The sequence below is a fragment of the Neofelis nebulosa genome, chromosome 11 (assembly GCF_028018385.1).
Source record: "Neofelis nebulosa isolate mNeoNeb1 chromosome 11, mNeoNeb1.pri, whole genome shotgun sequence".
Taxonomy (NCBI): Eukaryota; Metazoa; Chordata; class Mammalia; order Carnivora; family Felidae; genus Neofelis; species Neofelis nebulosa.
This window is the reverse complement of record NC_080792.1, coordinates 78,969,195-78,994,250: the sequence shown is the minus strand read 5'-3', so window position 1 is coordinate 78,994,250 and position 25,056 is coordinate 78,969,195. Positions and strand designations below refer to the sequence as shown.

Here is a 25,056-nt window from a genome sequence, read left to right as displayed (position 1 = left end):
CGGTAGGATGTTCGGCAGCGTCATAGATACCTCTCTCACCTGCCGCTCACCTGTGAGTTCAGCATCTGTGAACTGGCTCTGCAGCCTCCTGTGGTCTCTAAGGAAACTCTGGAGATATTCTCAGGTAAGAATGCACCCACTCTGCTTCTCTTTATAGTGAAGCTCAGGGTTTCTTCTGATTGGAAACCCAGTATGGGAGGAATTTAGGAGCTCTGTCATGAGTCTCCATACCATACTCCATTCATCCAGGCCAGCTGCCTCCTTTTGTGGCCTTAGTGACTAGTCACCTGGGAGGAGTTAATGGCCAGGCTGTCCTTGGTCTGCCTGCTCACTGTCTGACCATCCCACAGATGACATTGAGAAGAGGAAGCGTCAGCGCCAGAAGAAGGCTCGGGAGGAACGCCGCCGGGAGCGCAGGATTGAGATGGAGGAGAACAAGAAACAGGGCAAGTGTAAGTTCAGAAACTCTATTAGACTAGTACAGCTGTGCATCCTCATGGAGATACTCAGTGCTTGGGCCCAGGAGCCAGACTATTTGGTTCACATCTCAGTTCTGCCACTTGTTTTTTCTTGGTTTTTTTTTTTTTTTTTTTTTTAGCTCTTAAATGTGAATCATGAGAGTACTTCGTTCATAGACTTGAGAATTAAGTGAATTAATGGGGGTCAAAGTTCATAGCTTTTAATAAGGAATGAGATTAAATTCATCCTTGGTATAGTAGGCGAGAAAACCTGTTCTGGGGAAGGCAATTGGAGATCTGCTGAATTTAGGGGATAATTGTCTCCTGTGTGTTCTGAATGGAACATTGATCCCACCGTTGACTCTATTAAAGGAGACCTCTGTATACCGCAAGTCTGCCAAGAGAGTAAGATATAGTAGAAACCTTGACAAACTAGGAAATCTATGCAGGAGGTTAGATTTAAGAGCTCTTTCATGTAAGTACAGAGTCTTTTGATCTGCTTCTTCAACATAAGCTTCATTGAATCCAGGAGATTAGTGTGACATGAGAGTGTACTTACTTATCCTCCAGAAAACAAAGAATCGAGTCCTCAGCCAGGGAAAGGACTTCACTGTTTTGACTACATGTTTATGGTGGTAAACATAAATTTTACTTCTCCAACTGGGATAAGTGTATAGCTGGGGTCCCAATGCTGTGTAGGTATTTGGCACATTTCCTAAATAATTGAAAAAAACTGATGTTTCAGGTACAGGGGCTTTTTTAATTTTACCTTCTTTATAATAGAAACACCCAAAGACAAGTACATAGAATAATATAATTAACCATCATGTATAATATTTGGCTTCAGTTAAGAACAGAGCAAAGATTTTTTTATTTTTACTTACCTTTTAAGATTTTAAGTGTTTTTTTTTGAGAGAGAGAGGGATGGAGAGAACACGTGCATGAGTGGGGGAGGGGCAGAAAGAGAGGGAGACAAAGAATCCGAAGCAGGCTGACGGTGCAGAGCTTGATGAGGGACTCGAACCCATGAACCGTGAGATCATGACCTGAGCTGAAGTCAGATGCTTAACTGACTGAGCCACCCAGGCGTGCCTAAGATTTTATTTTTAAGTGATCTCTACACCCAATGTGGGGCTTGAACTTAACCCTGAGATTAAGAGTTGCATGCTCTACCAACTGAGCCAGCCAGGTGCCCCCCAAAAGGGTTTTATTTAAAAAAAAAAAATATATAGGGGCTCCTGGGTGGCTCATTTGGTTAAGTGTCAGACTTTAGCTCAGGTCATGATCTCACAGTTTGTGAGTTGAAGCCTCACATCGGGCTTTCTCTCTGCCCCTCCCGTGCTTACGCGTGTGTGTGCACGTTCTCTTTCTCAAAGTAAACATTTCAAAAAATCAACAAAAATATAAAGTGACAATTACTATAAATTTGGGTTTTAAAGCGTGTTTACATACCTTAGAGCCTTGGGGGATTCATATTGACTATCCACAACTGTTGGAAAAGATTTGAGGAATATTCTAAATGGCCCTACTGTACTCTTCTTTTTTCTTTGTAGATCCAGAAGTCCACATTCCCCTAGAGAATCTACAGCAGTTTCCTGCCTTCAATTCCTATACCTGCACCTCTGATTCTGCTTTGGGTCCCACCAGCACCGAGGGCCATGGTGCCCTCTCCCTGTCTCCTCTTAGCAGAAGTCCAGGTTCCCAAGCAGGTAAATGAGTTGGGATTTAAAGGATGAAGTTGCCCACCAGCCACAGACCTTAAGCAAGGCCCTAGTGTCTGAATTTGTAACTCTAACCTACTCAGTATGGTGGGATTTTTAGGTGATTAACCTTACTTTGGGTAGTTAATATATTTCTGGGGTACATCAGATTTTTGCCATTTGATTCACCTTTCTGATTGGCTGTACTACTTTATACCCTGCTGTTTTCTAAAAACCTCAAAACCTCAAGGCAGCTCATATGGCAGGAAAGTTAAACTTAGATTCTTCCCTGTGACCCAGCTGTTTTATTTCTAAAGATTTTTTAAGTGTTTTATTTAATCAATTTATTATTATTATTATTATTATTATTATTTTGGAGAAGGAGAGAGCACGTAAGCAGGGGAGAGATTGAGGAGGATAGAGGATCTGAAGCAGGCTCCATGCTGACAGCTGAGAGCCTGATGTGGGGCTCAAACTCATGAACTGTGAGATCATGACCTGAGCCGAAGTTGGATGCATAACCCACTGAGCCACGCAGGTGCCCCTCTGCCAGCCATTTTAAATAAAATGTCCAAGAGCAGAATATTTAAAGCTCTTGGTGACTGCTATGATCATATGCCTGTCACTTTGCAGATTAGGAACCTGAGGCTGAGGCAGGGGCTTAGTGACAGGGACTGTGACTGTAACCTGCATCTTGAGGGCTGTATGCACAACTATTATGCTTTTTAGTCTAAGAAGAGAGCTGAAATACAGAGGAATATGGCAGAACATCAACTACATTATCTGTGATAAAAAATTCGTTGTGTATGTGCTTTCACATACTAGCTTTTTTGAAGGAATGGGCTTTAATGTATTGAAGCAAGAGCAGCTGGATAGTCCTAGGACTGAAAGTACTGAATAGCCCTGGCTGACTGTGGAAGGGCCTGCTACTGGGAGAGTGAATAGAGGCCTCTCCCTTCCAGCAGTGATCAGGGCAGTGGGTAGACCTGTGGGAAATGCCCAACTCTAGGTCAGAAAGGATGGAGAAGACTGTTACCTGGGGAGTATCGGGGGAAAGCTTGCATCTTCCTGTTGGATATTGTCCATTTGGATGTGTGTTTTGGATACTAACTGAATAGTGCAGGTCATACCCATCTGGCTGGAACATAAAGGCTGACCTGATTAAATTTTATCTTTTTGTTAGAACATTTTCATTCACATAAAACCAGTCCATGACATACCGGTACCTAGGCCTTGAGAGTCAGCTGGTGTGGAAAGGGGTTTTTTTTTGGCATGGAAATAGATTCTGCCATGTTTTCTAGTATTACTGTGATCACTAAACTTTTGTTTCCCTAGATCACTAGTATGAATAATAGGCCATGTTCTTGACTTTATAAGAACATGGCAGAATTGAAATTGGATCAAGGTTTGCTTTTTGTGGTGGGGCTGGTAATTATCTAGACCTGATTCAGGGTTCATCTCTTCTCTCTTGGAACTCGACTTATATAATCAGGTCTCTGGTTTCTTTTCAGACTTTCTGCTGACCCCTCTGTCACCGACTGCCAGTCAGGGCAGTCCTTCATTCTGCGTTGGGAGTCTGGAAGAAGACTCTCCTTTCCCTTCCTTTGCCCAGGTAAATCTTTGCTTGTGAAGCAGTTCACAGGTATTTAACGTGAGCTCTGCTGCTTGTACTTTCTGGAAATCTTTGCGTTGGAGGAGAGACTTCCAGGCTAATGTTGTATTGATGGTAATAATCATGGAAAGCTTTTTTTAAGAGGAAATCTTCTAGATTTAGTTTCAGATGTTATTGTAGACTTCCCAAAGAAAGAGGCCAAGAGTAGCTGAGGGAGAATCAGAGCTTTAGTTTTTTAACAGATCATTAAATACTTGGGTACTAAGTGTTGTTTTAGGGGCTGGGGAGATACCAATTTCAGCTGGTCCCTGGTTCTAGGACTTCTGATTCAGGTGGTATGTACCTGTTACACATAATAAACCATTTCTCTTTGCTTTGGGAAGGGAAAGGTGGTCTTGGTTGTCCTATAACTAGCCAAACTGTCTTCCTTGGGCAGCTGAGTTAGAGGAACACTAGGCTAGTGAAACTTGATGTCAGATCTTTTTGTGTTCTGTTTTATTCTTTAAGTGTTTTTATTTTATGTAAAACAAGATGGCATTAAGGTAGGTTTCTTGGATGACCCATTCAAGGAAGTTCACTTAATCCAATTTACTGAAGCCTGTATCCTTTGCAAACCGACGGAAACACTGGCGGCACATAGGCTGTATTTCTGAATCAGACCATGCCGGTTTGGCAGACACAGCAAACCCTGGCCAGATTTCCTCAGCCGGCTCCCATAAAGCTGGTGACCCATCTTGTTCTCTTGGATGCAGCGAGGCAGAGATGTCAGATCATTTTATTAAGCTTTAAAATAACAAACAGTATTCCTGCATTAAGATAACTGAGGAGGATGGATGGACAGCTTGCTGAACACCCCCTTTAGAAGTTAGTATTAACCTTTTGGGGCTAGTTTGGGATCATTAGCTTAACAGTTCTTTAGAGCGGGTGATAGTGGAGGTTTCTCACGTTTCTCAGTGTGTGCTGAGATAGAAGCAGGAATTGGACTTTGGTAAGTCGAGTCCTGAAGTCAAGGAGGAAGAAATAATTGAGAGCAATCTTGAGTATTAACTGATAGGTTTCAGAAGTTATAAGCAAGTGGTTCCCAGGAATTATGTCAAATGCTTAAATTTGTTTTTGTTTTTTAGTGTTTATTTATAGAGAGAGAGTGATCAAGCAGGGGGAGGGGCAGAGAGAGAGGGGAGAGAAAATCCCAAGCAGGCTCCATGCTGTCAGTGTTGAGTCTGATGCAGGGCTTGATCTCACAAACTGTGAGATTATGACCTGAGCCGAAATCAGGAGTTGGACGCTTAACTGACTTGAGCCTACCCATGGACCCCTGAAGTTGTTTTTTTAAACTAGGTTTTATTGCTGTTGCTTTTTTCAGCTTTATATGTTGAACAACTTCAAACTTAAAAGTGTTGAATAGCATAACGAACGCTCATACCTTTCACCTAGGTTCACCCGTTGTTAGCATTTTGCTATATGTGCTTTCTGTTTTTGTTATACTGTATTGAAAACATTAGACCTCCTGAATGAGTTTACCACCAACTGTTTACGAGATAAGTGCCCCCAAATGATATTCTTCTATATGACCACATTTGTCATGATCACATAAAAGAAATTCAGCTAATTGAGTATCTAATACAGTACTTATTTCTTATTTCTCCATGTCTCAGTGGTCTTGTATTGTTTTCAGTCCGGTCGAAAAAAAAGACTGCTCATTGCATGTGTTTGTCAAGTCTCTTTAGTCTTCTGTGATCTGTAACAGTTTCTCTAGCCTCTCTGTTTTCTTCCTGTGGCATGGATATTTTTGAAGCATCCAGGCCAGTTGTTGTATATAGTGTCCTGCAGTTTGGATTTGTCTGTTTATTTTTTCATGAGTGGATTCAGGTTAAACATTTAAACGTTTATGGCAAGAATAACACATAGGTGATAGATGTTTTAATGGCCTTTTAAGAGTAAGATGATTCAGATTCCATACTCTTTGGACCCCTAACTCCCAAGGACCGAAGGAAAAGATCATCCAAGTGGTACATGATGAAGAAAGGTTATTCAGTGAAATAAACCTCTGCCAACCCAACTCCATTTGAATAATATTGTACCTCACTTCGGGACACTTACTTTAGGATGACGCATTCTTATTTGAATCTCATGGGGCTTGTCTCTTGGTAGTTTTCCAGGGATAAAATTCAGCCTGCTTTGAGTTGCATGACACGTGTGGCCCTCAATAATTAAGAAGCTGGCCTTAGCCACCTGAGATGAAAGAATTCCTCATTCAGGGGCAGGAGGGATGGTTCTGATTTTATTGTACATGGAGGAATCTGGTCTATGATTGGATCTAAAAGTTAATAATTAAGGAGCTATTAGAAAAGCAGAGACTGAAGGGTAATGGCAGCTGTTGGAGCAGTTTTAGGATAAAGTTAAATTGATTTTCTTGGCCTTAAGTAACCGGAGTTCAATAACCAGGTGGTTCGTTTTGCTTATTCCAAGAGGTTTATATTTTAGGGGTCCCAAGAAGAGCAGGAAAAACTTACCAGAAGAAGGGAATGACACAGTCAGGATTCCCAGCTTGAGAGTCTGAGTAAGAACCTCTTGTCTAGTCAGTCCATGCACTGTTCTTTATCTGTTTCCTAAGGAACAACACAGGCTTTGGTTTCCCACCTTGGGGGTTTACTGCTAGTTCTCTTGGTCAGGATATAGAGGACATGACTGAAACAGTATGTTAAGGAGAGAAGTACTTGGAAAATCCTTTTTTCCAGAGGTGATAGTTCTTTGTGCCCTTAGCCAGTTAGTGTCAAGACAAGTCTGGGAAAGAAATTGGATCAGTTGCTTAAATTCTTCTCTCCCTTCTTTCCCACCTTGGCAGATGCTGAGAGTTGGAAAAGCAAAAGCAGATGTGTGGCCCAAAACTGCTCCAAAGAAAGGTGAGAATGGCCCTCTGGTGGAAGGGGAGTTTGGCTCCTTTCAGAAAGTAAATTAACACTGGTATTTTATAGATGAAAACAGCTTAGTTCCTCCTGCTCCTGTGGACAGCGATGGGGAGAGTGATAACTCAGACCGTGTTCCTGTGCCCAGTTTCCAAAATTCCTTCAGCCAAGCTATTGAAGCAGCCTTCATGAAACTGGACACACCAGCTACTTCAGATCCCCTCTCTGGTAAAGGCAAAGAAACGGAGTGCTCAGTACAGAGTTGTCATTCCCACCTGGATCCAGTGGTGGGCATCACTAATTAGTCAGGCACTTTTCTCTTGAGCCCCTAGGCTCACATGCTCATGTCAGCTAATAGTCCATTTAGTATGTCAGCTAGGATGTTTTTGCCACCCCAAATTAACTGTTGAGGCCTAGCTGTGAAATTCTGAAGAACTCTATATTTTTTCCCTCTAAGACGTAGTGGAGAGTAGATTTTAGAATCCTGAGTTTGGTAGAAGGTGGCCAATAGGTGGAGAAGTCAGGCTTGAAGCCCACACCACTCTGTAGTATTCAGTTAGACAAGATCACTAGCATTCGTGGTGTGCCTTTGCTGTGCCTACCTAGCCTTGTGCTCATTTTATTCTCCCAACGACCATATTAAATGGGTAGGACTATGTTACAGATGAGGAAACGGGTCTAGGGATGTAAAGTGACTTGCCCAGATACCTGGTGTGTGCAAGGACTGGTATCTGGATCCAGGGGTGTCTTCATCCTAGAACCTTAACTGCCACTCTGAGACTCTCCGGGACGAAACTGGCTGGGGTAAGGGGATGGCATTCTAAGCAAGTTCTTTCTGTGTTTCCATTTAGAAGAGAAAGGAGGAAAGAAAAGAAAAAAACAGAAACAAAAGCTCCTGTTCAGCACCTCAGTCGTCCACACCAAGTGACACTACTGGCCCCGGCTACCTTCTCCATCTGGTTTTCTTTTTCCTGTGCTTTTGTTTTGCTGCTGTAATTTTTAAGTATTTGAGTTTGAACAGATTAGCTCTGGGGGGAGGGGGTTTCCACAGCGTGAGGGGGAACCAAGAAAATTTTAAATACAGTGTATTTTCCAGCTTCCCGTCTTTACACCAAAATAAAGTATTGACACACAAGAGATCTCTCTTCCTGCCAAGATTTTTAGTTTGTTACCAGGTTAGTCTTTTTGCCCCATGTAATTAGTTTTTCTCAACCCAAATAAGTTTGAGTTCCTTCAACATCCCGCAGAGCAGCCCAAACCAGAGTGTTCTAGCACTGTTCTACTGACATGTCAGGGCATCATGGCTTCAACACACCTATCAGTGTGTCTTTTAAAAACAGTTGAATCTTTCCTGTTTAGTTCTCCTCTTGTTAAAGAAACAGAAGGATGGGAATAAAACAGACTTAGGATACCCAGCCTGAATTGCAGTTTTTCTTCTGAGAAATGGTCAGCTGTGGTGCCAGACCTGGGTTGCTTACATATGTGATGGAGGGTTTTACACCTCTTGAATGTGGCTTCTGTTTGGCAAGGAAAGGTGTAATTGTCACTAAAGAAGGCCTGGAACCTGCCAACTTTTAGGTCAAGCCTGTTAAAAGTGACAGTGGCCTCAGTTGTAGGAGCGGCAGAGTAGGGCAGGTTTGAAAGCGGTGGGGTACCCACTGCCTCCTTTTGTCTGAAGCGGTCTATGCCTTGGTTTCAGCTGAATTTGAGTGATGTGAATTATTTTGCTGCTTAATAAAGTGACCTCTAGGTATAGTAGAATGTGAAGGCAAATAGTTGCAATAAATCACTTGCACAAGCAATGCGAACTTTCTGGTTTTTTAAAGTTCATTATAGGTTAGATAGACATACCTCTTAAATAGGTTAAGACTTTTTTTTTTTTAAAGTTTATTCTGAGAGAGTGTGGGAGAGGGGAGAGAGAGAGAGAGAATCCCTCAAGCAGGCCCTGCACTGTCAGCACAGTCCCTGACAGTGGGGGCCGGAACTCACGAACCCTGAGAACATGAAAAAAATCAAGAGTCAGATGGACGTTTAACTGACTGAGCCACCCAGGCTCCCCCTTAAATAGGTTAAAGTAACAACACTAGAAGTTTGAGCACTCTTATCATGGAGCAATGTCTCTCCTGGTGTCAGGCCCAAAGGGTTCTTGAGTTGGGCTTAGCTTTAACCCGTCATTCTTAAAAGGAAGAGGTTCAGAAATTCTGGAATAGGAACTCTCCTGGGTGGATGAGTGTGTTTCAGCCCTGAAAATGAGGGGACATGTTGAAACAAAAATTACAAATCCTTCTGTTAAATGTGTAAGGGACTCCAAATAACATGTTTTATTCAAAAAAACATCCTAGAAATGTCATTAGTAGGTAGTAGATCAAAACCTTCCTGCTTCTGTGAGTCTGGCAGGGTCACGGGTTTTCAGGTACCTGTCAGGTGAAAGACAGTAGGGAAGGGAGGAATTGCAGAAAACTACTGGAAGTTGGGAACTGCTGCTTGGCTTTGTAGTGATGTCAGGCAAGGCTAGGTTTTGTTCCCCCTCAAGAAAAGTGCAAAAACTGTGTCATCCTGTTACCTGATTATTATTGGTAAGGAATCTGGCATTTTTAAGGCCCTGTGGGTCAGGACTGAGACCAGCTATAAATTTGTACCAGTTCACTCGCTGTGTTTCACCAATACACTTACTCTGAGTGACTTGGAATACTTAGGGTTCATCCTAGGGACTGGGGCACAGGGCTCAAGTGGGAGGCTATGCATCTGCTATCCTATAGGGGAGCCAGTCTTCCCAGTGAGGCCAGGGGTTGAGGGGGAAGGAGACCTGGCCAAACTTGAACATAAGTAAGCTAAATGCTACAGAAGCCAAGGACATTTATTAAACCTACTCTGGCCAGGCAATTAGATACAGAGATGTCTGTAACCACAGGGGCTTCACCTGCAGAACCACTTTACCAGGCACTAGTAGGTAAAAGTGACTTCAGTTTAAGTGAACACGTCCTCCATTTTAAGCTGATAACCTGGCCTCTGGTCAGCAGTCATCCAGTTTGGGAAACCGTAGTAGATGCTGCTGCCTCCCAAAATGTCCTGTTCCAACAAGTGGGCCCTGAATCTTGGGCACAGCATAGCCTGCAGAAATTCACTCCATTGCTTCAGAAGGCTCCTCACTGCCACTATCTGAAAGCTGCTCCTCATCTGACCTCTCCTCTAGTAAACAGCTTCTTGTGACAGACTTCTGGATAGCTTCCCGCTCTCCTGGAAAGGCAGACAGCAGGGATGAAAGAGGTCTTTGGGAGTGACCTCTTACTCAGGTTAGTTACTGTTCAGTGGGCACTGGGCTAATGTCGCTTACCTTCATCAGTGCAGTTCTGCAATAACATCAATAGCTGTCTCCTGTTGTAACGAATCAGGAACTTCTGACATGTTCGGATTGTACCTGGCACATGAAAGAGCTTTGTGGTCAACAGCTTGTGAAAGGTGTCTGCTTCAAGTCTTTCCAAGCTAGGTGAAAACGTCTTGTTCTTGGCAGGATAGCAGGAAGACCCACCCGCTGTCAAGGCTGAACCCTGAACCTGTTAGTATTAGAAATCAGCAACCATACCATATGCACCCCTACCTCCCACGTGCAAAGTGTTAAGAAAACACGGGTAACGGTGTCCTTTGTTCTCCAAGTATGTGATGAAAGGAAGAGCTGAGCACACGAGTTGGTAGAATTCTTTCCGGCATCGAAGTAGCACTATTCCAGTATAGGCATTGAGGTATCGCACTACAGGGAACAAAATCATTTTGGGAGACTTTGGATTCACTTAAAAATCTTAAGACTAATTGAGAGTCTACTAGGTGACAGGCAGTGGCACTTGGGATGTATTACCAAGTGGGTAAAAACAAATTCCTAAAGGAAAAGAGCTTTAGAACACACCTTCATTTATGGAAAGGGGATAAACCACATCCAGTGCTTTGCACACCACTCGGAACTGGTGAATGAATTCAGAATTATAAATGCTCTTCTAAATCACTGATAAGTGAGGTTGGGGCTAGCAGAGATCCACCTTCCTCAGAGAAAACTCTTGGCTGAAAGGTGGTTCTATTGCAACTGGGCTCTGTAGGTCTTGAAGCAGCCAACTGCAAATGACCTGATGTAGAATTGTGCCTGTCTGCATGCATGTGATTCTCCAGTATTCAATTTTGAGCACAGGGTAAAGGAGGGAACGAATTTAAAAAACTTGATGCTGTGGGAAGAATCCTCTTCCTCATTTACATACACACAATTATGAGTTCTATATTCTACCTGCCTGTACTATTAAGGGCTTTTTGGAGGTAATTTTGACAATTTTTCCCACCATAGGATGTCAATGTAACAAACAGCTTTCTCAGAACTATACACATCTTCCCCCATTTAACTCATTATCCTGCTTAATTCAATCGCAATCCCCCAATATACTATGTCAAATAGGCAAAGGAGATTCTTGCCCCAAGCCCCATCGCCTTCTGCTTTTAGCTTTTTTTTCCTTAAAAAAATTTTTTTTTACTGCTTATTTTTGGGAGAGCGTGAGCGGGGTAGGGGCAGAGAGAGGGAGACACAGAATCCGAAGCAGGGGCTCCAGGCTCTGAGCTGTCAGCACAAGAGCTCTACCTGGGGCTGGAACTCACTGTCAGATCATGACCTGAGCTGAGGTCCGACGACACTTAACCAACTGAGCCACCCAGGTGCCCCCGCTTTTAGCTTTCTGCCTAACTTCGGACTCATTCAGACTTCCGGCTCAGGCTTCAAGTGGCCTCAAGAGGACGATATCGTACAGTGAGGATTGTGTATCGAGCTTGGAAGCTCCTGCGGTCACTCCTACCCCTTCCTTCTCCCTTTCCGCCCCCGTTCCCTCCCAAACCCGCCGTCCACCTAGTTCCCCAGCACCCTCGCACCCGCGAAGCCGATGGAGCAGGAGGCGGCGCCGAAAGTCCCGTGCACGCGAGCGATTGTGTCTCGTACGAGGCCGCCCAGCACTCGGTCCTCCAGACTCAGACGGCAGCGGGGGTCATCAGACACGACTTCGCAGAGCAGGTACCTGCGGAGGGCAGCAGGGAAGTGAGCGTGGAGCTGGGGCCGCGAGGACCTAACAGGGCAGGATTTGTCGAGCCGCCGCCGCTTACCTGTGCTTGAATCGCACCATGGCGGTCTCTGCTCCGGCTGCCCTACGCCCAAAGCGGATGTCGGTTTCGCTGGCGGCAAATGGGAAATTAGTTTCCGTAATCTTGCAGCCACTCAGAGAGGGAAGCAGGGTAAGAAGGCGGGGCTAGAGTGTTGGGAGGCCGAGCCCAATGTCAGTCTCCCTTAAGCCCCACCTCCCGCAAACGTTTGGAGGGCGCATGCGCCCTGCTGGACTGCCTCGTTGAGGTTTAGGTATTCCGTGGTTGAGGTCCGCGGTTCCGTGGTGTATGGTTGTGTTGGGTGGTTCTGCTCCACGCCGGAGTTTGCAAATCTGTGTAGGAGGCAGCTGCTGCATTTGGGACTCTCGGGATGTCTGCTTTCTGTTACCTTGCAGTACAGTTGTGTATGCATTTATATTCACTCCCTAAACTAGACGGTGGAATTTAAGAGGGCAAGACCCTGCACTTACACGCCTGGGATTGACACGGGAAATCGGACCCTTAGTTTCAGGTTAGAGCTCAGTTTAATTTTTTATTACAGCCAAATATGTTATTACTGTTTGGGTCTTTCAACAATGTTATGGAGACGGGTGTACTATCTTGGTTTTTGTTTGCAAAAACAACCCTTGGTCGTTAAATTTTACTTTTTTTTTTTTAACGTTTACTTTTTTTAGAGAGCGCGAGTGGGGGAGGGAGGGAGGGAGGGAGGGAGAGAGAGAGAGAGAGAGAGAGAGAGAGAGAGAGAGAGAGAGAGAGAGAGAGAGAGAGAGAGAGAGAGAGAGAGAAAGAATGAATTCAAAGCAGGCTCCCGGGCTCCAAGCTCTGAGCTGTCAGCACCAAGCCCTACGTGGGGCTTGAACCCTGGAACTGCGAGACCATGACCTGAGCCAAAATGGAACACTTAAGGGACTGAGCCACCCACGCGCCCCACATTTTACTTTTTTTAAACAGAAAAGTACAAAGAAGCAAATAAAAATAAATTATAATCCCAGCACTGAGAGCGAATAATTTATCATGTAGTGTATTTTCTTCCTGCTCTTTCCCCCTGTGCCAGCAATTCTCAAAGTGAGGTCCAGGGACCACTGGATTTTCTGAGACCCTTTCAGGAGTCCCCAAGGTCAAATACTTTAATAATAATACTAAGATGTTATTTGCCTTTTTCACTGTCTCAGAGTGGACAGTAAGGTTTTCCAGAGACTATGTGACATGTGCTGACATCATTCTGATGGCTAATGGGATTTTGTATTGTTTTAAACATTTCTCAGTTTTATTTTGTTCATATGTACTTGAAATCTTCACATTTCTCAGTTTTAGTATCAATGGTAAGTATCAATATATCCTACAAAAGCAAAAACTCTTTGGGATCCTCAATAAATTTAAGAATGTAAAGGGGTCCTGACACAAAAAACAGAATTGCTGCCCTATGTTAAATTATATTTTTCCTTTTATTTTCTTACTAAGAATAGGATCAAGGGGCAGCCTGCATGGCTCAGTTGAGCATCTGACTCTTGATTTTGACTCAAGTCATGATCTCACAGTTGTGAGATTGAGTCCCAAGGTGGGCTCTTCTCTGACAGCACAAAACCTGCTTAGGATTCTCTCTCTCTCCCTCTCTCCCCAGCCTTCCCCTGCTTGTACTCCCTCTCTCTCTCAAAATATATAAACAAACATTTAAAAATCTATGCAAAAAAAAAAAAAAGGTCGAAGTGTTTAGCACTTTTTATGGCTTTTTTTTTTACAACTGTATTATTGAGGTATACCATGTATAATGTACATATTAAGTGTAAAGCTCAATGAATTTTTACATATGTCTAGACTGACTTTTGTAACTACCACCCCGATTAAGAGGGAGCATTTTCATACCTAAGAAATTTCCTTGCTTTCTAAAACCTTCCCAGAAGTAGCCTCTGTTCTGACTTCTCTCATAAGATAAGCTTTGCCCGTACTTGAACTTTATATGGATATCCAACAGCACGTGTGTGTGTCTCCTTTTGCTAAACCTAATGTCTTTAAGTTTCAGTCTGTTTGACTATATTTTCATGTCAGCCATTATGCAATGTTATTTTTCAGCTGCACAGTATTGCATTGTTTGGATGTAACAGTGCTAAAATGGTCACTATTCCAATGACAGACATTCAAATTAGTTCCAGACTTTTTTGTCAGACCCGGTACTCTGGTGCACAGCTTTGTACCTTGGTCTTAATACTCATTCCTGTTTGTAGAATTGTGGAACTGGCTGGCCCTGTGAGGTCCGTGGAGGGAGGCCATTTATTTGCAAAATCTGGAAGGAATCCTCAGTTTTCCCCATCTCTCAACTCCTCGCCACCTTAAAGGAGGCATGCTGAGGAAGGAAGGGGTGGAGGGGAGGCGAGAGGGCAGTGGCTCTGCTGGGGGACCTGGGTCTTCTGCTACCTTTCCTCCTCCAAGAACAACCTGTTTATCCCCAAACGGTCTCGCCAGCGTCCCCATTTGGCCAGCAGGGGGCGTCAGAGGCCTGTTGTGCGCTGAATAGAAAAAGAGCCTCAGAGCACCGCCCCCCTCCCGCCCACTCCGCTCGCGTCCCTAAAATAATTCCCTCAATACTTCCTAGCTTTCGATTCACTTAATCCCAACATCACGCCCATTTTATTGATGCAGCTGGGGCTCAGACCAAAGTTACATCCAGGAAGGAGCTAGATTAGAATTCGAACCCAAGGCCATCCGACTCGAGTCCTTGCCCTCGTCTATCCGGCTGCTGTCCGCTGTCCGGTGCACGGTTTTGTCTGTTCCCTCTCCATTTTCCAGCCACGTGCTGCCCGGGAGTTTAATTCATGTCCCTAGACCTCAGTTTCCTCATCTGTGCCACAGGATGACGATGGTTCCTCGCTGTAGGGTGGATATGAGATAAACGAGATAACGGGGGCAAAACGCCTGGCACGGGGGGTGCACACAGTACACGCAATTTTGAGTGAAAATGATCTAGCCTTCCGCCCAGGCGTAGCCCCCGGAGCCGGCACACTGGGGCCGTCCTGGGCCTCCCCTCCTCCGGACCAGGTCCGTTTCCTCTGTCCGCCCCACGAGGGTCCAGACACCAACGGTGGCCCGGCGGCGGGGGCGGGCGGCGTGGGCGGTGCAGCCTGCTCCCCGCGGTAATTAGCCCGTGCCGGCTCCGGCTCCGCCAGCCGCTAATTACACGTCTCCTAATGAGGCCGGCGGCTGTTTGCAATCACCCGGGTCCCCGCCGCGCGGCGCGGGAGGTCGCTAGGGAATCCGCCCCCGGAGGCGTGGAGGGCGGCTGCCTCCTCTCGGGCGGCGGACGCGCGGGGCGCGACGCATATGTGCCCCGGGGGTGCGGGGTGCGGAAGGCCAGCCCGGCAGGGGCGGGGCGCTCACCCGCAGTCTCGCCTCGAATCTCTCCCACAGAGCCAGTATTCTCCCCACTTTACAGGTGAGGAAGGGCGCTGAGGCTCGAACTCCTGGGCACAAAGCTCAGGCCCAAGTAGGCTAATCGTGATTGGACCCCGAACCTGTGCGCTTACCTGATTCAGGTTCTTCCTGGGGCAGTGGAGGTACTTGCTGTTATTTCCCCGGGGACTTCTCTGAAGAGTAGGTCCCGGACCAGACAAAGGAGGGGAAGATGGGGGTGTTTGGGAAACTTTCTCCAAGTGTCTTTTTTTTTCCTTCTCATTTGAGAGTTCCCACCCTCATTTTGCCCTTTTGGATCAGACACAAGATGGAATATTAGCTTTGGCAAGAACTTTAAAACTTACTTGGAAACATAAGTCACAAGTCCCATTTCACAGACTAGAGCATCTGGAAGTTCCCTAGGACGTGGGTGAGGCAACTGCTAAAACGCTCTCTTTACAGAGGGGATGGGAAGCTACCACTGTGCATGGTGTCCCAGGGGCTTATGGGGTGGGGTCCAGAGTAGCTGCTTTTAGTCTTCCTGGGGATCTTCTGCCCTTGCATGTCTTAGGCTCTCACTGTGTGCCAGGCACTGTGTAAGCACGTCGTGTTTGACTTCATTTAGTCCTCTGGACAACCCTGCAAGGGTGGGTCACGTTCTTCTCTGCGTTCAGGGAGCAAATGACTTGCCCAAGGTCATGCCGTAATTTCAGCAGACTAAAGACCTTTTGTCTTACCCCCACACCTGTGCTCTTAACCCCCTGTTCTCTACCTCTTCTGGGATGTCTGTGACCTAGAAGCATGTTCAGAGAAGGTGAACCCAATCAGAGCGTCGATCTGAAGGGACTTTGGCATCCAGGGGTCCCTATCAAGAGCCTGGATGCTGCCATGGTGGATAGTGGCAAAGGAAAATTGTATCTGCTTTGACATTTTGCTAAGCAGCTGCTGCTCATTAGGGGCTCCTGCTCCTCTAATCCAATCAACCAATTCCCTGTAAAACCTTTATGGGAACAATCTGGATGAAATTAAACCCTCCATCTGCCTGACCAGGGGCCTAGGGAACTGCTGCATCCTTGAGGCTGCATCCCTCAGACATGGCCCTCTCTGGACCTCAGAGACAGAGCACTGCATCTCACTCCTCGCTCATCTTCCCTGCCTTGTGGACCATTTCCCCCTCTCCCCAGCCTGCTGCGGGGGCTCACTCATCCAACAATTAATTGAAACTACAAGGGCACTACTGTTTGACCCAGCAGTTTCTCCGCCAGGAATTTATCGCACAGAGATCCTCGCACTTGTGCCAAATGACAGGTGAATGAGGATGCATCTTGCGGCGTTGTTTGTGCAAAAGCCTATCTCAGTGTCTATCAGAAAGGATCCACTGTACGTGTATGTGTATTGGACATGTGCCAGAGAGTGTTCTAAACACTTTACATAGATTGACTCATTTAACCCCCACAACTGCCCTTTAAACTAGGAACTTAATTTTATTTATTTATTTATTTAAAAAAATTTTTTTTTCAACGTTTTTTATTTATTTTTGGGACAGAGAGAGACAAAGCATGAACGGGGCAGGGGCAGAGAGAGAGGGAGACACAGAATCGGAAACAGGCTCCAGGCTCCGAGCCATCAGCCCAGAGCCTGACGCGGGGCTCGAACTCACGGACCGCTAGATCGTGACCTGGCTGAAGTCGGACACTTAACCGACTGCGCCACCCAGGCGCCCCAGGAACTTAATTTTATTAACTAATTTCCAGGTGAGGAAACTGAGGCCCAGAGAGAGCACATAGCTTGCCCATGCTTCACGTGCTTAGTAAGCGGCAGTACCACAGTCCATGTTCTAAATCACTATCCGATAGAACTTCTGTCTTTCTGTGCATGGAGAATTTCCACAAAGTGATACAAAAGCAATTGATGATGGTGGCCTCTGGGGGGAGGAATTGAATATGTGGAGTAGGAGGGGAACTCCCTTTTTACTGGGACCCCTTTTGTACCAGACTATGTTACCATGGGCATATGTTAGTTTCATAATTCAGAGGAGTTTCTGAGCCGCAGGCCTTAAAGCGTGTTATTACTAATCCTTACCTCAACCCTGGAAGTGGATGATATCACCCTCATTTTGCAGGTGAGGATGTTTGCAGGCCTCACCACATGGTCTGGCCAGGCTACATGACTGGGAATGACATGGCGGGGGCAGGCGGGTTGGCTCTCAAGCCAGTGCTCTTTCCCCTAATTTATATTTAGCCCCCTGGGCTTGCAAGGTTCAGAGGGAAGAAAAGTGGTTAAAAGCATGAACTCTGGGGCCAGCTTGCCTGTGTTCAAGTCCTGACTCAGCCACTCACCATCTGTACAACCTTGGGCAAATCACTTACCCTCTGAACCTCAGAGATGTTTTCCTCTTTATGAGGATTAAGTGACTTCCTTCCATGCCGAGTGCTTAGAACAGGGCCTGTCTCATCACGAGCGCTTAAGCAATGCTGGGTAGTTTTATATTATTGCCCCGAACACTGTCTTCCTCAACTTCAAGCTCAGAGCAGTCCCTTCTCCCAGCTGGTGTGTCCAGCTGTGGCTGCTCCAGTCCTCTCCGCGAAGGGCAAGGCCCAGCCACCCTGTGCTCCAGCCTCTAGCAGAAGTCCTTTGGGATCAGTTCTCCTGGGTTATCCCACTCTGGTGGCTATGATCAGAAGCTATCACATCGCCAGAGCTGGAAAAAGGGGCAGAGCCACAGGGCTGGTGTGGCCCAGATCCAGGGTGAGGCTGCGCCGGGCGGCCTCCTAGTTCGGGATGTTCCCAGCGCCTTCCCACCGCTTATACTTGGAGGGAGAAGGGCCTCAAAATAGCTGTTGCTTCCCCAGCACGGCGCTAGGCCAGGGACAGGAATAGACATCTGGGGGTGGCCGCCTCAGCTTCCCTCAGGGGCCCTGGGGGGGGGGCAGGAATAAGCAGAGGCCAGGCTCCTCCCAATGTGGGGATATAGTGTAGCCACCAGTACGCAGTGACCACCTGTGACAGTCTAGCCCATGGAAAACGTTGCCCTAGCTGGGGCTGGCTGGACAGCAGGTCACCAGCACCGGCCAGACGCTGGCCAGGGCCTGGATTCTTAGACCGATAGAAAGTGCCCTTCAACATTGTCTCCTACGATTCTCTCTTGGCAGGCGGGGAAACTGAGGCCCAGAGAGAGATTCATGTGTTTGAAATCACAAAGCTGAGTAGAAGCCCAAGCCGACAGGAGAAGCAGACCTTGGGTGTTGAGAGGTAGTCTAGGGTGGCGGTTGAAGGGGGAAAGGACTCAGACCGTCTAGGTTCAATCCAACCTCCACTACTTACCAACACTGCATGTTCTTGGGCCTCAATCTCCTTACCTGTAAAATGTGCAGAATAATAGTCCTACCTCCTTTAGTGGTAGCAAAGATTGGATGAGTTAGAACTTGTGTGCTGTTATGATTGTCATGTTTTCTCACCAGATTCCTTATTCGTTTCAGGCTTTGGCTGAACGCCTGCCATGTGCCAGGCACAGTGCTGGGCCTCGATCCTCTAGCTTCACAGCATAGCAAGAACAGACCAATTGACATTTCAGGGAGCCTGCCATGTGCCAGTCACTGTGCTAAGCATTTTAACCTATATCATCTCATTGATCTCTCCCTATGAGGAGCCATTATCATGCTCTGTCTTACAGATGACGGGAGTGCGCTCAGAGAGGTGAAGTCACTTCTTCAGGGTCACACAGCTAGGAGGTAGCAGAGCCAGGATGTGAAACCCGAGCTGCCCACCTGTGTAACTCATTACAGGTAACCACTGCATGTCATTGTCTCTTTCCTGGGGAGACAGGCAAGTTATTCATTTGGTGCAGTAAGGAGCTGGGCACATGGGGGAGGGCTCCACTCTCCCAGCCTTGACATTGGTCACCCCCCAACACAGTCCCATATGAGATGTGAGGTGGCCCTCAGCCCACACTACCTAATTCCTTTGGGTTTCTCTGGGGACCTACTATGTGCCGGACCTGTGCTAGGCTCTGAGAACACAAAGAAGACTTTGTTCCTACCCTGAAATTGCTCACGGTGTGGTGAGAGACAGGTTGCTAAAATGTCAAGAGCAATTCAGAGGCAGCTACTGTGATGAGGCCAAGAAAGGAGACAAGGTATCATGAGGAGGTACCTAACTCAGTCTGGGAGGTCAGGGAGGGCTTCCTGGAAGTGGCGATGTCCGAGCTGAGGCCCAAGGACAAAAAGAGCCAGGAGAGAAGGGTGGCAGGGAAGAGGGTTGTAGACAGAGCGACAGCTTGTGGTGGTGCTGAGTCATAGGAAGTGTGAGTAGTAGGGGCTGGAGGTGTGGGTGAGGGGGGCCAGAGCTACAGAGATGGATGGGGTCAGGTCATTCAGGGCTTTGCTGCCCACACTAAGGGGCTTGGCTGCTATCTGGAAGGCTGAGAGAATGTGCTTGGGGGCTAGAAGTCCCTCTGGCTTTGGAGGAGGGGGAACCCCAAGAGGCTGAACTGAAGGTGGGGAGACAGTGAGGAGGCGGCTGCCTGGAGGGAGAAGAGAGACTTGGCCTAGGGGTGCTGGGGGTGGGGGTGGAGAGCAATGGGTGGCCTCGTGATGTTTGCAGAAGTGGAATCGGTTATGTGTTGTTGTGTACTAAATCACCCCAAAACTCTGTGGCTTAAAACAACAACTTTTTAAATGATTCTGTGGGGGTGACAGGGCAGTTCTGTCTGATGTGGTGTTGGCTGGGGGCACAGGGGTGCCCCAAGGGTTCCAAAATGGCCTCATCCACATGGCTGGCGGTCGGCGTTGGCTGCTGGCTGGGCATACTGTTGGCTGCGGGGCCTCAGTTCACCTCCATGTGGGCCTCTCCATGGGGCTCGGGCTTCTCACAGAGTAGCAGGTGGCTTCCAAGAAGACGCTGCCATGATTTTTAAGGCCTGGGCTCAAAGTCTCAGAACATTACTTTTGCTGCATCCTAATGGTGAAAACCAGTCCCAAGACTAGCCTGATTCAAGGGGAGGGGAAACAACACTTCTTCCTTTCCTCCTCCTTCTCCTCCTGCACAATGTAGTGGCATTTGATGCATTCACAATGTTTTGCAACCAACATCTCTCCTTAATTTCAACTTCTAAAAAAAAGCTTATTTGTTTCTGAGAGAGAGAGAGAAAACAAGTGGGGGCAGGGCAGAGAGAGAGGGAGACAGAGGATCCGCATTGTCAGTGCAAAGCCTGATGTGGGGCTCAAACTCATTAACCAATAAGCCGAAGTTAAGAGTCTGACGCTTAACTGACTGAACCACCCAGGCTCTCCTCCTTAATTTCAACTTTTTAATCACCTTATAAGAACACTCCATACTCATTATGCCATTACTCCCTGCCTCCCTCCCCAGTCTCTGGGAACCTGCTTTCTGTCCCTGTGGATTTGCCTGTTCTGGGTATTTCATATAAAAGGAATCCTATAAATGTGACTTTTTGTGTCTAGCTTCTTTCACTTAGCGTAATGTCTTCAAGGTTCATCCAAATTGCATGCATGGGTGCTTCATTCCTTTTTATGGCTGAATAATATTCCACTGTATGGATAGACCATAACTTGTTCATTCATCTGTTGAAAGGCATTTGGGTTGTTTCTACCATATTGTGAATAATGTTGCTATGAACATCAGGAAATAATTATCTGTTTGAGTCTCTGGGTTTTTTTTTAAATTTATTTTTTATTTTTAAAAAATATTTTAAGGTTCTTTTTTAATGTTTATTTATTTTTGAGAGAGAGAGAGAGCATGAGCGGGGAAGGGGCAGAGAGAGAGGGGGAGACAGAGGATCTGAAGCAGGATCTGAACGGACAGCAGCAAACCTGATGCGGGGCTCGAACTCACGAACCGTGAGATTGACCTGAGCCAAAGTTGGATGCTCAACCGACTGAGCCACCCAGGCGCCCCTTGTTTGTTTGTTTGCTTTTTTAAGTTTATTTATTTATTTTGAGACACAGAGAGAGCATGGGGGAGGGGGAGAGAGAGGGGAAGAGAAAGAGAGAAGCCCCAGTAGGCTCCACGCTATCAGTGCAGAGCCCGACAAGGTGCTCGATCTCATGAACTGTGAGATCATGACCTGAGCCCAAATCAAGAGTCCGATGCTTAACTGACTGAGCCACCAGGTACCCCAACTGCCTGTTTTTCATTCTTTTGGGTATATACCTAGCAATGGAATTGTTGGGTCATATGGTGACTCTATGTTTAACTTTTCAAGGAACCACCAAGCTGTTTTCTGCAGTGGCTGAACATTTTACATTCCCACCAGTATGTATGAGGGTTCCTATTTCTCTACATCCTTGCTGACACCTACTGTTTACTATTTTTATTTTTATTAAAGCCAACCTAATATGGGGCACCTGGGTGGCTTAGTTGGTTAAGTGTCCGACTTCGGCTTAGGTCATGATCTCACGGTTCACAAGTTCGAGCCCTGTGTCAGGCTCTGTGCTGACAGCTCAGAGCCTGGAGCCTGCCTTGGATTCTGTGTCTCCTTCTCTCTCACTGCCTCTTCTCCTCTCTCTCTCTCTCAAAAAATAAATAAACATTAAATTTTTAAAAAATGAAGCCATCCTAATAGATGTGAGGCAGTATCTCATTATGGTTTTGATTTGCCTTTGCTTAATTACCAGGGGTGTTGAACATCTTTTCATGTGCTTTTTGGTCTGTTGTATCTCTTCTTTGTCTATTGTTTAGTTGGGTTGTTTGTCTTTTTGTTGTTGAGTTGATAAGAGTTTTTTATATATTCGGGAACCTAAACCCTTATCAGGGGTTTAGTATCAGAAATGTTTGTGAACATTTCTTCCCCTTCTGTAGGCTGTCTTTCACTTTTTATTTATTTTTATTTTTAATTTTTTTAAAATGTTTATTTTTGAGAGAGAGAGAGAGAGAGAGAGAGAGAGCATGAGTGGGGGAGGGGCAGAGAGAGAGGGAGACACAGAATCTGAAGCAGGCTCCAGGCTCTAAGCTGTGAGTATAGAGCCCGACACAGGGCTTGAACTCATGAACTGGGAGATCGTGACCTGAGCCGAAGTCAGACGCTTAACTGATTGAGCCACCCAGGCGCCCCCATCTTTTCACTTAAAAATTTTTTTATTTTTTTTTAACGTTTTATTTATTTTTGAGACAGAGAGAGACAGAGCATGAATGGGGGAGGGTCAGAGAGAGGGAGACACAGAATCTGAAGCAGGCTCCAGGCTCTGAGCTGTCAGCACGGAGCCCGACGCGGGGCTCGAACTCATGGACCGCGAGATCATGACCTGAGCTGAAGTCGGCCGCTTAACCGACTGAGCCACCCAGGCGCCCCAAAATTTTTTTATTTTAAGTAAGCTCTATGTCCAATGTGGGGCTTGAACTCACACTCCTAGATGGAGAGTCACATGCTGTACTGATACAGCCAGCCAGGTGCCCCCTTTAACTTTCTTGATAATGTCCTTTGCACACAGATTTTTACTTTTCATAAAATCCCACTTATCTATTTTTTTTTTTTTTTATTGCTTGTGCTTTTGGTGTCAAATCTAAGAATCCACTGCCAAGTCTGAGGTCATGAATATTTACCCTTATCTTTCCTTCTAATTGTTTTGTAGTTTTAGCTCCTAAAATTTAGGACATTGATCCAATGAGTTCATTTTTGTCCATGGAGTGAGACAGGGGTCCAGCTTCATTCTTTTGCATGTGGTTAAGCTCTATCTCGTGACTGCTGGTCAGCATGCCCTTTCAGTGAGGGGAAGGAATTGTTGGGGTCTCTCTTTGGAGAGAGTTTTGGTGGTGGGTTGGCTGTGAGGGCTTGGGGAAGGAGGGCAGAAGAACAGGCGGGCCCAGTGACATCCACATTTCTGATCTGGGCGGATGGGGAAGCCTTGGGGAAGAGCAAGACTCAAGTGAAGGGAAGAGCTCAGTCCTGGATGTGTTAAGTTTGGGCTCCCCTAGCATCCAGTCACCAAGAGCACTGGGAATCACATACGTGATAAATGAAATAGGGAAGGATACTAAAGTTTTCATTCAAGGAATAGTTACAGAACACCTGACACTAATACTAGGTGACATTTACATGGTGCTAATCGTGGGCCAGGGACTTAGCCCTTTTTAAAAAACTGAGCTATAATGGTCATAGTATAAAATGGACAAACCTACAGTGCACACTTCATTAACTGTTATACACACTACCTCCTAGGTAGAGCTATACAGAACATTTCCAGGCCTCAGAAGCTCCCTCTCAGGCCCATTATATTTAATTCTCAAAGTGACCCTATGGGGCATTATTCCCAGTTTTTGGATGTAGACACTGAGGCTTCCAGAGGTGAAGCTACTTGACCAAGAGCACATGAGGTGGAATTTGGATTCTAACTCCGACCTATAGGACTAGGCCAGGCTGAGGAACACTCCACCCTCTTGCTTGGCTTGGACTAGATTCAGGCCTAGGTGATCCCTGAGGGCAGGAGCGAGGCAGTCTGGCCTCTGCTGGGGAACAAGAGGCCCTCATTCGTGTGTCTGCGGGAAGGCCAAGGCCAGGGACGATGTGGATTTAGGAATGAGAGTGAGGAATGGTGGGGGGAGTCCTTCAGTCTCCATCAGTCATGGAGGTGGCCGCCTAGGGGAGGTCCGACAGCAGATAAACAGCAGGCAGGCAGGCAGGCAGCCCAGCTGGGGCTCTTTCCCAGCAATAGACCCTGTGGGAAGCTCAGCTCTGCCTGGACCAAATTGGCCTGAAGCAGGGAGAGGAGGGTGTCATGCCTGTCGGTGCCACTTTAGACCATGCTTCTCAGCATCCCAGCTGAGAAGATCCTGGGAGCAACCCCTGTGCCTCCCCTCTCCCTCCATGTGTCTGCACTGTACCCCTCTGACCTCTTCTGTCCTCTGCTCCAGCTGAAACTGGCCTCCTTGCTCTTCCTCCGACCTGTTAAGCTCCTAGCTGCCTCAGGGCCTTTGCACTGAGTACAAAGTACTCTTTGTACTCAGTGCACTCAGTGCTCCATCTGGAACCTTCTGTCTCCTGGGCTTCCCATGGCCGGTGTCTTATTATGTGTCTTGGCTCAAATTTTACCTCTGTAGAGTGCTTTTCTCTGAATGAATTGCCCTACTTAATGCTCTCCCCACCAGCCAGCACAATGGAGCCAGATGGCCTGGGTTTGAATCTTAGTTCTGTTGCTTCCTGGCTGTGTGGCATTGGGCAAGTTAGGTGCCAGTTTCCTCAGCTGTAAAATTGGGATGATGATAATAGTGTGTACCTCGTAGGATCATAGTAAAAATAACATTATTTAACATCTGCTAACCATGCTTGGCTCCTAGTAGATGCTTTATAAGTATTTGCTATTATTCATAGAGCACTGGTCCCATCCTGAAACTATCCTGGTTAGTGGTGTTTACTTGGTTTTTCCATTTCCCCCAATTACAATGTGAGCTCCCAAAAGATGTGGTTTCATCTCTGTTGATCTCTGCTGTGTCCCCAGTGCCTAAAACAATGTCTGGCTCAAAGTAATAAACAATGGTTGAATAATCGTATGGACGAATAAACCAGGCTCCTAGATTATCCTGCTTGCAGCTCCCCAGACATGCCATGCCTGCTCTCATTTTCCGACTTTTGCATTTGCTGTTCCCTCTGCCTAGACCCACTCCCCAGAGGAAGCAAAGGGAACATGCAGGGAAGACTGCCTTGTAGCTGCCCAGGTCTCTTTCTCAGCCCTTTCCTCACTGCCTCTTGCACCAGGCTCTGGGAGAGAACAGCGAGACAGAACCTAGACTCGCCAGGACTACAATCACCTATTACCACCCCTTTGTCTTGCAACTGGGGAATCAGAGGTCCAGAGAGGGGAAACGACTCAGCCAAGGTCATACAGTGAGTTGAAGGCAACGTTCTCCCTACTGGACCC

The 25,056-nt window shown here is 46.5% G+C and overlaps 2 protein-coding genes, 1 long non-coding RNA gene and 1 pseudogene across 4 annotated transcripts in view; 2 read left to right on the top strand and 2 right to left on the bottom strand.

The window, feature by feature from the left end:
• Positions 1 to 7,813, top strand: part of RNF10 (ring finger protein 10) — a 34,049-nt gene extending 26,236 nt beyond the window's left edge. The window contains exons 11-17 of one of the 2 annotated variants that reach the window (XM_058691090.1): positions 7 to 124; positions 351 to 446; positions 2,012 to 2,167; positions 3,670 to 3,770; positions 6,616 to 6,673; positions 6,746 to 6,904; positions 7,528 to 7,813. In XM_058691090.1, coding sequence (XP_058547073.1) covers positions 7 to 124; positions 351 to 446; positions 2,012 to 2,167; positions 3,670 to 3,770; positions 6,616 to 6,673; positions 6,746 to 6,904; positions 7,528 to 7,604 — 765 coding nt within the window. In that variant the 3' untranslated portion in view covers positions 7,605 to 7,813. Of the gene's footprint in view, positions 1 to 6; positions 125 to 350; positions 453 to 2,011; positions 2,168 to 3,669; positions 3,771 to 6,615; positions 6,674 to 6,745; positions 6,905 to 7,527 lie in introns of both variants that reach the window. The other variant, XM_058691089.1, reaches the window with a different exon arrangement.
• LOC131489218 (small ribosomal subunit protein uS14-like) lies at positions 3,764 to 6,747 on the bottom strand (annotated as a pseudogene).
• Positions 7,814 to 8,974: 1,161 nt separating the features above from the next.
• On the bottom strand, positions 8,975 to 11,868 carry POP5 (POP5 homolog, ribonuclease P/MRP subunit). The gene is made up of 5 exons (XM_058691094.1): positions 11,804 to 11,868; positions 11,576 to 11,718; positions 10,275 to 10,424; positions 10,011 to 10,094; positions 8,975 to 9,913 (listed from the first exon to the last, which is right to left on the bottom strand). The coding sequence occupies exons 1-5, from the start codon at positions 11,821 to 11,823 to the stop codon at positions 9,798 to 9,800; spliced, it is 513 nt and encodes a 170-aa protein (XP_058547077.1). The 5' UTR covers positions 11,824 to 11,868; the 3' UTR covers positions 8,975 to 9,797.
• Positions 11,717 to 25,056, top strand: part of LOC131489220 (uncharacterized) — a 27,919-nt gene continuing 14,579 nt past the window's right edge. Inside the window, exon 1 of the long non-coding RNA XR_009250435.1 lies at positions 11,717 to 12,311. This is a non-coding gene — a long non-coding RNA (uncharacterized LOC131489220). The remainder of the gene's footprint in view (positions 12,312 to 25,056) is intronic.

Excerpts from the sequence above, each read along its gene's own strand:
- POP5 (XM_058691094.1), bottom strand. The coding sequence starts at position 11,823 with ATGGTGCGATTCAAGCACAG. Across the intron at positions 11,719-11,803 it reads ATGGTGCGATTCAAGCACAG|GTACCTGCTCTGCGAAGTCG; the intron begins GTAAGCGGCGGC and ends TGCCCTCCGCAG. Across the intron at positions 9,914-10,010 it reads GCAGAACTGCACTGATGAAG|GAGAGCGGGAAGCTATCCAG; the intron begins GTAAGCGACATT and ends CTGCCTTTCCAG.